This window comes from Lagenorhynchus albirostris, chromosome 7 (genome assembly GCF_949774975.1).
Source record: "Lagenorhynchus albirostris chromosome 7, mLagAlb1.1, whole genome shotgun sequence".
Lineage (NCBI taxonomy): Eukaryota > Metazoa > Chordata > Mammalia > Artiodactyla > Delphinidae > Lagenorhynchus > Lagenorhynchus albirostris.
This window is the reverse complement of record NC_083101.1, coordinates 86,140,757-86,155,179: the sequence shown is the minus strand read 5'-3', so window position 1 is coordinate 86,155,179 and position 14,423 is coordinate 86,140,757. Positions and strand designations below refer to the sequence as shown.

Below are 14,423 nucleotides of genomic sequence, written 5' to 3'. Positions count from 1 at the left end.
TGTATATATTAAAAAATATCTGCACAGACTGAAGAAAAGGCATTTGTGAGAGTACCTTTACTGCATTCCAAAATAAAATGGCTTGTTATCTGGTCACACTATTGTTTGACTAAAAACAGCAAAAACATTTTCATGTCAAAGCTGTTTGGTCCGTGACAAATATCACAAAAACCTCAAATAACCTATGCCCTGTAAAGTTTACTAACTTAATATGAAAAGCAAAATTTCACACCAACCCTTGAAGACACCTGTCTCACCACGTAGTCTTACCCACTCTTTGGAAGGCCTGAGCCTTCAAGATCTGACCCAGTCCACACCTAACCAAGCCAGGATGGGAGAGTCCTCCATAAACCATGAAAAGGCCCTCACTCTGGACGAGTTTCTAGGCCACAAGGGGTGGCCTTGGAGGGGCAGCCTGAGTCTCCCAGACCTTGCTTCCTGCCACCCCCAGGTGTCTGTGCCCCAGAACACGACAAAGACCAGCTGCACACGTTTCTCCTGGCCCAGCATCCAAAGCTGCTCCCCACCTCCTACTTCGAGGAGCTGCCCTGGCAGACAGCTGAAAAGAGCACGGGGGGACAGAGCCGGGCCTGGTCCCAGGCCAGCACTGCGGACCCCCATGTTCTCACATGTAAAACAAGGGTTGGAGTCAGAGAAGCAATAAGGCCTTTCCCCCAGTCTAACAACTCCAGTCCTGTACAGCATTCCAAATAAAGCGCTGAAGTGAAGCATGAGTTGTTGAACTCTCCACGAGATGCTCTCCCCCCTGTTCACTCTTGTGGCCAAGTACACCCAAGTGTCAAGGACTTCAAGTAGCTTTCGTAACATTTTATTCACTAGCACACTCCTCCAGGTGCTTGATTTATCATTTTTCCAGGTATTTTAGACAGCTCCTAGCTGGCGATTTTATTTTAAGTTACCTGAACTTTTTAGTTCTTTCTAATGTTCTGTGCAGCTGCACTACATAACGATGATTATTTCCACAGATCCAAAAACTATGTTCTAAACTATGTTAGAAACTCAAGATGACCAAGAACTATTTTAGAGAATATAATCATTTCAAGACAACTACCTGTACTAGAATTCACTTTTTGTCAGGAAATAAACTGAACAATGCAACCCTGCCTAGTGAAAGGTAACAGAGGTAGTCTTCCCCTTAGACCAGAAATATACTGCAAAATGATAACAGAGGAGGAGGTATGCCCAATACTCAGTGCCATTCATTAGCGCATATTTGTATAAGCTCCACCAGCCTTTAAAGGAACTTCAAATCATAACAGTTTGGGGAAAAGAAATAAAAGCAATGACTTGAGTACAAAAAATGATTATAGACTGATTTTAAAATGGAGCTTTATTAGAATAGAAATCTTATCAACCTGAAGAGCACTTGGAGAGCTTCCTGTTTGGAACAACAACAATGACAATTTACTATACTGTAGTAGACAAACTGAAGAGAGATGCAAATGAAACTGTAGAGTAGTGCGGAGAAATAGGACCCGTCTTCTTGAATAAAGTCAAACGATAGAGACAAAACATACAGACTTCTATGAGTACTACCGCTATATGTGCTGCCAACCAAAGAACAATTACAGGAAGAAATCAAGGCTGGTTTGGGGGGTGGGGGGGTTGTTTTTGTTTTTTGGGGTTTTTTGGTCTATAAATAAATTTAAGAATGTTTTCCTATCTCACTACTGTGGAGAAGGAAAAAAAAAAAAAACGAATGGTGTCTATCCACATGCTATTAGGTAGTCAGTCTTCCACCATCTTATTTGAAGAGGTGCTCCAAAATGTACTAAATGCTTCGTTAGTGCCAGCTGCTTTAGATACGACACCTCACTTAACTCCCACAAGGCTCTGGCAAGACGAGCATCCAGCCTCTTTGACAGGATGGCACGTGGTGGTACAGTCATCAGGGGTCCACCTCGGGAGCCAGGCCCAAGCCACCCAAGGTCTGCAAGCCACCCAAGATCTGCATACTTCAGGAAGGGTCACCTCTCCAAGACATTAGCACCCCTCTGCAGAAAACAACTGGATTTCATCAGACAAAATTCCAGAGACAAGAATGGATCATTCTACAAAGATCAAAAGAAAGGCACACCTAACAAGGCTATGTGGACAAGGAGGACCAGAGTCACAAGGAGACAAGAGTCGGAACAAAAGTAGGTCACGGCGACTCCCACTGACACGTGAGGACTCTAGGCTCAGTGACTCATTTGGGGATCTTGGGGGAGACATTCAGATTTTCCATTTACTGCACTACTGCCTTCTGATCTGCAAAATGGAGGACAAAAGTTTATTAGGATTATCTAGATACTTACAGATCCTCACAAGAAATAAAAGCCTTAAGTATAAAAAACATGGTTTAATACCCATGAGAATGGCTAATGTAAAGAAATCTGACCAAAAAAAAAAAAAAAAAGAAATCTGACAATACCGAGTGCTGATGAGGAGGCACAGAAATTGTAACCTTAAACATTGCTGGTGGCAATTTTTAGTAGTTTCTTAAAAATTAAACATACAACTACCAAAAGGCCAAGCCATGCCAGTCCTAGGTAACTACCCAAGAGGAATAGGGCTACACTGAAGATAGTTAAACCACTATGCTAACAGCCAGACACTGCAAAAAATCCAAACATCTATCAACCAATAATAGATAAACAAAATGTAGTACATTCCACACAACAGAATACTTCATAATAAAAAAGAACAGGGACTTCCCTGGCGATCCAGTGGTAAAGACTCTGCGCTCCACTGCAGGGGGCACGCAGTTTGATCCCCGGTGGGGGTAAGATCCCACATGCCGTGGGGCAACTAAGCCCACATGCCACAACTACAGAGCCCTCGCACCGCAACGAAAGATCCTGCATGCTGCAACTAAGACCCAACACAGCCAACAAATAAATAAATATTAAAAATAAATATGGTATTCCTTATTTTAAAAAAATGCTTGTTTGATTTATAGAAAGATACATAAAATGATCAATGATTTGGATATACACTTAATGCCATTTTTGTGGCCTACCTCACAAGTTCATCTGTTCTCATCACCAAAAAATAAAAGGGGTATATAACTGTTCTTTAAAATACTGTTAAAAAAAAAAAAAAAAGAGGTCATCTGTGGTGTTGAAAACACGTGGAATACTTCTTGAATAAGAGAACACAACATCCAAAAATCACAAGAGGGGGCAACTCTGAAGAGCTCTGGAACTTGAAGTCACCACCCCTAACTCTGAAACATTCTCATTTCTCATTTTGCCTTGAAACCAAATATTTAGAGGGAAGGAAAAAACCCAAAACTGAAAGACGCAAATAAAAGGAAAAAAAATAGAGAAATAGAATGAAAAATTTACATCCTCAAGTTCAGAGGTAGCCTAAACTTGCTGCAGCACTTTGATTTCACATTAGTGAGCCAAAGAGAAATACAGCTTACCCCTGAGCAATGTGAGTTTAAACTACATGTGTCTACTTACATGTGGATGTTTTTCGTTAGTAAATACTGCAGTACTACATGATCCGTAGTTGACTGAATCCAGGGATGTGGAGGAACCTCAGATATGGAGGACTCACTGTAAGCCAGTTATACCTGGATTAACCTCCAAGTTGTTCAAGGGTCAACTATACCGACTTCACAGTTTCAGTATGTTCTTATGAAGACAATCTGAATTTTGAGAACAGAAATCATGGCATCCTCAATTCTACAAAATAACAGAAGTTGAATGAACTGGAGCAAATATTTGTTTCCTGCTATTAGCCTGGACAAGGCTTGTGGATAATGCAAATAGCCCAAAGTGATATGGCTTCCTTTCCTTATGAGATCCAAATTGCTCTGTATGCATACCTAATGTACCTCTGATACAGGTTTCATTCAATTCTGTTTTCTTCTGTTTCTAGTTTTTTACATCTCAACTGTAAACTCTCTGAGGACTGTTTTCCATTCATCTTTGTACTCCCTACTCCTTACCCATTTATGTTTTATGTGTTGTGGATATGCAATGAAGTTAGTAAATAAATACTTTAAGTAAATATAGAATTTAATAAGGAATGCATTACACAGAATCATAAACAGTATTACATTTCTAGCCTTGGGTTTCCAAATCATTCTGATTCATAAGTGTCAGAAGAATTTTTATGATGGGTTCCAGCCTTACTTGCAAAACATGGATGGATTTATTTTTTAAAATCACATATTCAATAAAGACACTAACACTATTTATATGTATGTCAATCAAACCCCTATCTGTGCTTACAAATCAGGTAAAAGCATTAAAATGGATTCAGTTAATTCAATTACTCCATTTCCCACCATAACTTCCAGCCTGCATGTGTAAAGGGCTGCTTTATCAAAACAAGGCCCAGGAATGGAAACTCTAGTCCAGGGTAGCCTCAGGTAAAATGCATCATATGCTCATATCCTTAGTTTGTGCTACATTGGTTTAGATTTATTCATCACATGCTAGCTTGTAGTAAATGATCTTTGATATGTTGTGTGTTTTATCTCCCATGGCCAGAAATGACATCTCCTGTTTCTTTGGCATTTTCCAGCAGCTTCTTACACAGGGCCTTATATACAACAAATCTAAGAAAATATGTTGACTGATTAGACTGATGTAGGTTTTCAGCTCTCCTCATTATCTGAAAAAATAGAGTCCTTTAACTTTTTTTCCTCTGCCTTGTTTTATGCACATATAAACTAAAATCACATAACCCCAGAGTTTTGTGTGGGAAACTAACATATGACAGGAAAGAGTATGAGAAGAATACAATGGAGATGGAGTTTTCTAAATGAAATACTTTCAAAAAGCACCAGTGCTTTTAGGCCAGCAATTCTACCCAAGTGGATCAGGGTGAGTTTATTCACTGCCAGAATACAGACAGAAGACTTCAGGGTATCCACTTTAGATTTCTCACAAATATAAAGCCAACTCAAATCCGATTGACTGTAACATGAAGTACTGTAAATTTTAAAGTTCCTGACAACAAGGCATCTTAAAGGGTAACAAGAAAGTAAAATAAACGTAAAGCACTTTATATACGGTATCTCATTTGGTCTTCAAATCCACTCCCTGAGCAGGCAAAAACAGTTATCATTATTCTCATTTTACAGATGAAGAAAATAAAGCTCAAAAGCAAGTGACAATTGGGAAAACGGACCCACAATGAGTTATATTAAAGAAAATTGGGGGAATTTACAGAAAAAAATCTGGGCATCCAGGAGAAAAAACCAGGTCACTCTGAGGAAAAGAAATGAGGCCACTGTCAAACTTTATGCAAGACAATGGAGGAACATATCTAGGATACTTAAAGAAAATATTAGCCAAGGATTTTATGTCTAGTTGAACTGACCCTCGTGTATAAAGAACAAACTTATAAACATACAAGAACTCAGGAACTACTGCTGCCCCAAGCTCTTCCTGAGAAATCCACTATAAAACTAGCTTCAAAAAACCAAACTGACTGAAGATCAATACAAGGGTCGGTGATGAGCATTAAATATAGATGGACTTGCAGAATTAAAACTAAGTGATTTTATAAAGGATACAGTATAATATGTAATGGTTACATCCTCTGACATTGGAGGTACAACTATCAAAAAGGGGAGAGGGGACGGGAAGATTATATGAAAAATACTATTAGTTTGTTGACTGTGTCATAGGTATTTACCTGGAAGCTAAAAGGTAACACCTCAAGTCACAGGATGGAAGACAGAGTGGGGTGGGGCGAGAAAAGGTTAGTATCTAATTTTACTATTGCTCACAGCAGGAAATCAATGCACATGAGCAAAAAAAAAGTGGACAAGAGGCAGAAATGTGTTATCATGTCAAAGTAACCATTAGAACAAAAATACAAGCCTTCCTAAATGCCAAAAAGTGGACAAAAGAGAAAAAAATGTATCATAAAACTGTAAATATTAATTTTATAATTAATACAAATTGGCTTAACTGGCCTATTAAATGAAAGGATTTTCAGATGAAAGCAAAAGTCAAGCGACAAACTTAAGGAACATGATTAGGTGGCAGAGTTGGGATCAGTGTCAGTCTTCCTGGCTCTGAGCTCTCTTTATAGAAGAGATGAAAAAGAGGACCCACAACAGCCAGGAAAGCTCTACCAAATGTGCTTTAATGGAAACCTCCGTCGTTAGAGAACAAAATAAAAACCTGGACATTAAATTTTTTTTAAATGCAAAAGCCAGGTATAACTTTATAGAAAGGTACCATTCGTGAGATTCACTCATCTAATTCATTCCACAAATATTTATTGAGGCTGTATGTGATCAGGTCCTTTTCTAAGTACTAGAAACACAAGGCTTGAGTGTCATTTTTCCTTTGTGCAGAGACCCAGAAATATAAATGAAATACATGCTGGCTAGACTTAAAGACACATGCTAGTGTCGGCCTCCTAAAATAGAAGATTAATGGAAACAATGACAGGCCCTAAACTACACTGACACCAGTAGGTGCTACTAAAATAATGCATCTTATTAGTGCCATATGATACCAGGCACAAAACAGCAGCTCATTAAAATGCCTGAGAATGATTGCCAAGTAAAGCATTCTGTCACAGGAATGTAACTAATGCTTCCTATAAAACTAAAAGTCACAAAAATTTCCTCTGCCCGCCTCCCTTTTCTAGCCAAACTCTTATGTTTTATATTAAAATGGCTTTCATCTCTCACAGCACATAAGAGTTGATGGCTGCTGGCATCAAATCTGCTAAAATCAACAATGGTGTAATTATCTGCACACTTTCAAGTGTTTCCAAAATACATGCTGGTTGAGATTTTCCTAACTTAGAAACGTATGCTTTATGTTGGTGGTCTAGGAATGTCAATAGCCTGGGTTAAAAAGAATTTTTAAGTCTTGCCCAAAGCATTCTTTTCTACAACAATTATTCGATTTGTTTATAACTCATCTACCTCCACAAAGCATCTGACATATCATATTGCTATTTTGTGAAACTACTTTAATGGTACAGTTACATGAGTTGATACATGTAAAGCACTGAGAAGAGTGTTTGACACATGATAAGTGTCAGCTATTATTACAGTAATAGTTCCATTCAAAGATTCTTTTTAAAATATGTGAATAAGTGCATGAGGGTAAGTGGATGACTTTTAAATTTTCCCCATCATGCCAGCTGAAAATGGGAAGAAATTTTAGTACACTCAAAATTCTCACTTTTCTTTAAAGAACTGCAGATTCTTAAGAAAAATCTACGAAATCGATGAAAATTTAATCCTATAAAATTATACAGATCAGACCTCCTTCCTGAGGCTACCAAAAATACATTTTATCAGCAATTCTTCCTTGGTCCAGCTAAGGGGAAAAAAAAAAACAAAAAACAACCAAGATCTTGTGAAACCAGATCTAACCTGAGACCTGGTACAGAAAATTTAATAAGTTATGTATTTGTTAGGGATTTACAAGGAAAAGAGGGAGACGCACAAAAAAGACTGAGTTCCAAATATTTCAGCAATAAAATAACGAATTGCATATTAACAGTGCTATAATTCCCCCTTTTGTTTGGTTTCTTTGTAATTATTTTTAATAAATTATTCTGCCTCCTCCTATCACTCAAGTAAGTCGTCATCCAAAGGCACAATCAGTACAACAGAGGACACAAAGCCACTCACTGATAGGGAAGGCGTAAGAGAGGGCGGCTGGTGCCTCAAGAGCTGTGACTCATTAGAATCCATAAAGCTTTTCTACGAGATCAAGTATCAATGAAGCTATTGTAAGAGGTTACAGCTATATAAATGTAGACTAGTTATGAATTCTCACATGGCAAGAGCATTTTCGAAAAGAGGAAAGGGCACCAGTGCCTGGGAAACCACTCAACACGAATGCTGCCTCAGTTACAGAAGAGTGGCTGCCCACACCTACCATTTTGCTAAATGCAGGTAGTGCCTATAAAGAGAAAGGACCCTTTGGTTCAGCACTCCCTAAATTCATCTTGTGCCGTTTTGCCAAGCTTTGAATCCTAAGAGCTGCAGAGTCAAGCCTAACACCGTTGCCGACTGCTGTTAGAGATCCAAGAAAAAAAACAGAAAATTTTTATTAGTCTTAAACACTGTTTTCCAGAAATCATAAACCAAATAGAAAACAGATCTTTGTCACAAAAGACAAATAGCAGTAAAGCACTTTATTAAATAGTTTAAAATTTGTACCTACCTTTATCATTTTGAATATTTCAATATCAGAATTGTAATAAAAACATCCTCCTAGAATGTGTAAAATTTTAAAAGGCGCAATAAATGTGGCAAAGTGCATAAGCCAAGTTGGATTTAAAAAATCTTCTGTGAATTATTATCAAGGTTATCAATGATTTCAGTTCAGAATCAAGCGTGTGGGAAGAACAAATGAAAAAGCTGAGTGCAAATGGCCCAGAATTTAGGAAGGATACTGTCACAAAGAAAATAGTTCCAGTATTTTCTCTCTAAGACTCAGAAAATAGAATTTACCATTTAGATCCCACTAAAACGGCCGCTAAATGCTATGAATCCAGTTTCACAACCATCTTTCTAGATTTTCATGTTTCGCTCAATATTTCAAGGAAAACTTCACCAAATTTTAAACAATTTTATGCTTACGGGTATTATTTTTCAGGTTCTGGCAGAAAAGAATAATTAAGGTAACCTTAAAGGGTGCTTTTATTGGAGATCATTTGCACCTAGCGTTTCTTATGACTAATCGTAACAGAGGCCAATCTTACCCTCAGCAAGACACTTGCTTGTAAACAGACACACATGAAGGAGCTCTTGTTAATAATAACAGCAAACCTTAGTATTGTTGAATTTTCAATGTTTTGAAAGTATGCCAATGAGTACTTCTGACATCATATTACTTACTGATGACTAGAAATTAGTATTTTTAAAATTTGTTCTATTTTCAGATGTGCATAAAGTAGAAAAGGTACTTCTTTCAAATATGAAAATTGGAATTTTCTTCCTCTAAAAAAATCATAATGCCAGTCAGATATTTTCTTCAAATATATGACTTCATAAATTATTATATAATCCTTAGAATACTGATTAAAGAATTATCGAAAATGCTGTATTATCAAGTATATATTTATAAGAACATTATATTAGTCCTTAATCTTTCAATATGATAGATAATTTGTATTTATCTTTGAACCAGTTAAAAATAAAAGCAGGAAAAAAAAAATGTGTGTTCTTCCAAAACCAGTAGTCATTTAGTAAAATCTATTAACATTATTTTTTAAAATATACATTATACAATCCACTGTGGCAATCGCCATTGTTTGACCCGCCCCTCGCAGAGCAGGCTGACCCATTCATCCTAGTTGTTCTTTGTATAGTTGTTCACATTCCCCTTGCCTTTCTGTTGCATAAATTATTCAAACTAAATAAAAGGAACTCGAAATAGTGAAAAAGGAAGAATATCAGAATGTAAGGAGAAAATACCTGAGGACCAGAAGCAAAAGAGAGGTGAGTTTTGTAACTAAAGTTGAAGAAAAAAAACCCAACAATGTAAAGGAATTCAGTTACACCAGTGGAAAAAGGGCTAAAACATAAAGTAAAATGGAAATAAGTGTCAGAGAAAATAGGAGAAAATGCAGACAAAAGAATGACGCATCTACAGAAAAGACAAGAAATGAAAATCCGTAAGACAGCATAGAGAGACAGTAGAGCTATCTGGTGGGTGGGTGGGAGTGACACAACACAGCAGTAGGCCAGGAAAGGCCAGGAGAGCATCTTAAATCACTTTACCGGTGGTACCTCTCATTCACCCAGCTTACTTTATTTCATTATTCGTTATTTTAACCCACAGCTGAGCACAGTATAAGTTTGTTTTGCTTCTCCTTCTGAGTTCACTGAAAACCTCAACTAGTATTTCAAGTTACACCAGGTTATGCCTACCACTTAGCGCCTTCAAGATTTTAAGGGGGGGAAATAATCATTCCTGTAAGATTCCATTCTTTAACGTTTAACTCCTCACCAAACGCCCCTCTTCAGACTCTGGCCTTGCACCACTGCTTTCTGTTTTCCTTCCTCGAGCAGGTCAGTAAAAATCAGAGAAAAAATGTTATGACCCTAGCATAGTTAAATACAGACCAGTCATCCCACAAGTTCACCCATCAGGGATGAATTCTGCCTGAGGCCTGAAGGTGCAAATACAGACTTACGGGATGGAGGAAAGGGCAGCAGGAGGGAGAGAAAGGGGCAAAGACAAAGTAGGCAAATAAAAGCAATGGCTAGATTTTAAATGTACAACCAACCAGAAACGACTAAAACTCATATTCTTATTTTACAGTTACATCAAATGAATAAAAGCAGAAAACACCATAGTTTTATTCTAACGTTGCAGAAAAACAGTAAACGCATGAAAAAAGAAAAATTGACTTCTGCTATGGCAAACATTTAAAAAAACTTACTAAACTCAATAGTAAGTTTACCTACATTCCTATGAATAACAGGTTCAAATCCCAGCAAAAAGTTAACAAATGACCTATCTGAATACCCATAAGCACAGAATTTGATCTGCATTTTGGAATAGACACTCGGGCAATCAGAGGACACACCTCGGCTACCAGCTGCAGGGTAGCTTCTGTGCCTTTCAGAACTTGTTCTCATGCCCCTGGCAGCTGATCGCTCCCCCTTTCTAAACCCTGCCCTTGAAAATATTGCATGTGCTTTGCCTCTGTGAGCTCCAAACTCTCTCCCAGGTGCGACAGAGGCAAAACAGTGGGCAAAGGGCTCAGCCGCTGTGCAGAACCAGAAGGAGAGACGGGAGACGCTGATAATTAATATTGTCTGATACAATTCTGAAATTTCCCACCTTCTTGCCCTGCCCACCTCCACCCTCAAAGCTAGTCAGCTTTAAGCTCCATTCCTGGAAAGGAAGCTCAGCATGATGGTCTCAACCCACTTCATTTTCACGTCCTCCTCAAAACTGCTGCCCACAATTTCTAAGAAAAGTCAAAAGTGCGTCCTCCCCATAAGCTCCAACACAACAGCCTCTCTCAAGGAGAAATGGCTCAATGAAGAACTCCAGTTTTCCTGGAAGGCAAAATCCTCAGTCCCTACCCTTCTCATTCTCAGAAGGCAGTGGTCAGGTCTTGGGTGTCACAGATAACGGTTACTTCAAATTCAGATTTTGGTAGTGATGGTAGCTGGTAATCCACAAAGATAAGGGCTTCCACTTCTTTTATGCATGATACATTGTGTGCTTGGGTAATCTTACTTTGGGTTTAAAAAAATAACAGCTAAAAACTATTTTTTAAAATACTAAATAAGCCGTAACTCTTTTTCCTTCTTTGGACATTTTATGATCTCATCTATCCATCACCTCACAAACATTTTTAAGAACACCTAGACCATGAAAGTTAAACAAACACGACCTACCATGGCATGTCAAGGTATGGTCAGAAAACTCAAGCCCATTCAAAATGACAACTTTTTCTATTACTGTTTAACTGAAGTGACATATGTGACTCTTGGTTTAAAGAGTCACACTCTTCACACACTGGATGACTCCTTACAAATGACTGTACTCCTAGGCCAGTTCTTTTTGTAATTCTCTCAGAAGCTGCCCTTGGTATCCTTAAATGTACTCTGAAACTTTGGTATCACCTTCATTACGATGTGCTCTGTGCACATTCTCGGACGCTGCAATGCCCATACTAAGGCAACACATCACAGAAGTTGGCAGCAATGCTATCAGCAAGAATTTGGCTTCAGAATCAGAAGTGATTCATCATACATTCTAGCAGCAGAAAAACAACACACTGTTATTTTAATCCCTTGGTGCTTTCAAGAATCAAAAAACAGTAAAATAATTAAAGCAACAAAAATCATATCTGCTGTAAGGTTTGTAAAAACGTTATTCACTTTTGAGAGTTTTCAATGAAATCACTCAGGAAACGACAGACTACTTACCTTATTTCGTATTACTTATTACAATGACAAATCAAGTTTTGACTTAACCCAATTTCAGGAGAAAACAGGTAGTCCAAACTTCTGCAAAGTAGCATACTGAAATTCTAAGTGTAGAAAAACAAACTTCTCATTTGCATTAGTAAATAAAATCTCTCCTAGTGTTTCAAAAGTAATACACTTCTTTCATTTTCTCTCTCCATTTTTCAGAGTACTCTAAAGTCTAAATGAATGAGTGTGCTACTGTCTCTGTCACGACCAAGCAGAGAAACCTGATACTGTGGGTGCCTTATTCAGAACAACCCCCTTTTTTAGAGATAGTTATATAATAATATAATACCATAATAAATACTACTGGTCTAATGTAATAATGGAACTCGCTTATGTCCTAACGCTCTATTTAATAAACATGAAAGAAATCTCTATCCTGGGTCATTCTAACTTCCTGAGAACACAGTACGTTGATAAGTCACTAGAATTATCAACCAGCGTTTCTATAGAACTATCCAGGTATATCTAAGGTTTACTGCAAACTTAAAAAAAAAAAGCTACTCTGTCGTTGCGACCAAGTATTCAGGGCCAGACGGGGAGACTGATCAAGAACTCCATCCAGTGCTCTCTTTCGGGGACCCCTACCTTTTCCAACACTTCTGCCTCCTTTCGTTTCCGTTTTCGGGGTCTCCTGTTCACTCGGACCCATTTGGCGACCTGAAGTTCAAAAACCACAGGGCATTTTAAACACAGAACGACGGGTCCTGAGGGCCGCCCCTCAGCGTGAGAAACAAACGATCGACAGCCTCGCGACATAGCCTTCCTCGGCTTCACCTGGGGGAGCCACAGGCACCCTTCGGGGCTCGCGGGGCCGCCTCAGCGCAGGGGGCCCTCGGGTCTGCGGCGAGCCGAGGCCGCGACCTTCGCCCCGGCCGCTCCCTCCGTTATCGGCCCGATTTGCCGCCCCCGCGCCGGTGGGAGCCAGAGCCCCCGAACGAGGGCCATCTTACCCACCGCTGCCACGCGACGCAGCCGACCGGGGTCTCCGCGCCAGGGATGCAACGCGCGACCCACCGCCCGGGGAGGGAGGGAGCCCAAGGACCGCGCCGCCCGCACTCACCTCGGCGCTCACTTGCCGCACGAGCCCGCACTCCGCCCCGGCCAGGCGCTCCCTCTGCAGCGGCTGCGGGGGAAGGGGACAGAGTCAAGTTTTTCCCGAGAGCCGCCCCAGCCTCCCTCCCCCGCGCCCCACCAACTCGGCGCGCCAACCCCGTACCTCGCCCGCGGTAGGTGAAGGTGGGAGCCTGGCGCCGGAACCCGCGCCCAGGGCCGTCCGCCCCGCCGGCCCGCCGGAGAGCGGGGAACGCTCGAGGCCCGCAACACCTAAGGCACAGCGCGGGCGGCGGGCGAGCGCGGGGCCCGGGCGGCGGCGCGGGCGGCGGGCGGGCGCTGGGCGGGGGCGGGGCCTGCCTTAAAGGTATAGGCGGCCGCGCCGCCCTCCCCGCAGGTCGCCTCCGCCCCCACCCCCGCCGGCGCTCCGCCTGTGTTATTGTTCTCTTCGCAAACATCTTTCTTCCCCTCCCTGCGTCCTGCCCGCGCCCTCCCACGCGCGGGCCGATCCCCGGCGCGCGCACTTACCTTTCCAGCCCACAAGCCTGCGGGACCCCGGGTACCGGGAAAGGGCTTCTTGACCGCGGTGGGAGCAGAATTGCTGCCCGCCGGCAGGCGAAAAGGCTTAGCGGCAAAAGCTCCCTCAACCCCGCGGCCAGCCTGAACTCGCCCTTCGGGTCAGAAACCTAAGTGTCCAGATGGCCTTCGCGGAGGGAAAGGAACTTTCCTAATGGAGTTTTCTCTGGGAATGGATTAGACGCCATTGAGTTGACCTTTTTCAGTGGCCCCTCCGGACTCCGGGGCGGTGGCAGGTGACCTCCTGGGGGAGAAGCCGCGAGCGCGTGAAAGGCGAACCCGGGGCTCCGCCCGCGCGTCGCGGGAGCTAACGCGCTCTGGGTGAGCCCGGCCGGCGCCGCGCTTGCCCGGCCTGTGGACCCCTCCAAAGCGACTAGCAGAATTTAAGAAAGGGTCAATACGTCTTCATAAATAGGGGTAAACTTTCCACTCAGTTTATAAAAGTGTGAGATACCCTCAGTCTTTTCCGCCGACCCCCAAAAGGCTTTCTTTCCATCCTCTTCAGAAGTGGGCTGAACCAGCCTGGGGGGTGAGTGCTTTGGGAGAAGAGTCGGGTCGCACTCGCGTTTGCTGATGTTGACCATTCCTTTAACTTTATCGCATTTCTTTAAAGAAAATCTGTCTTGCCCTCTCTTTATTGCTACTCCATCCTTCTTTCAAGATCAAAAGCTTTAGATCAAAGCCAAGATCAAACTCACTACTTTAAATAGAAGCAACTTTGCCATGGAGTATTTTACACAAAGGGGAGCTGCTTAATGGAGACATCAGAGTGGAAAACTTTATTTTATCCCTTCATCCCAGATTCATAACTGGACTAACTTAAAATTACATTGATGATGCACTTCTGTTT

The 14,423-nt window shown here is 41.2% G+C and overlaps 1 protein-coding gene across 1 annotated transcript in view; it reads right to left on the bottom strand.

The window, feature by feature from the left end:
- AOPEP (aminopeptidase O (putative)) overlaps positions 1-14,423 on the bottom strand; it is a 359,663-nt gene that overhangs the window by 71,611 nt on the left and 273,629 nt on the right. Inside the window, exons 12-13 of the mRNA XM_060155372.1 lie at positions 13,008-13,070; positions 12,533-12,604 (exon numbers count right to left, since the gene is read on the bottom strand). Of these exons, the coding sequence (XP_060011355.1) occupies positions 12,533-12,604; positions 13,008-13,070 (135 nt within the window). The remainder of the gene's footprint in view (positions 1-12,532; positions 12,605-13,007; positions 13,071-14,423) is intronic.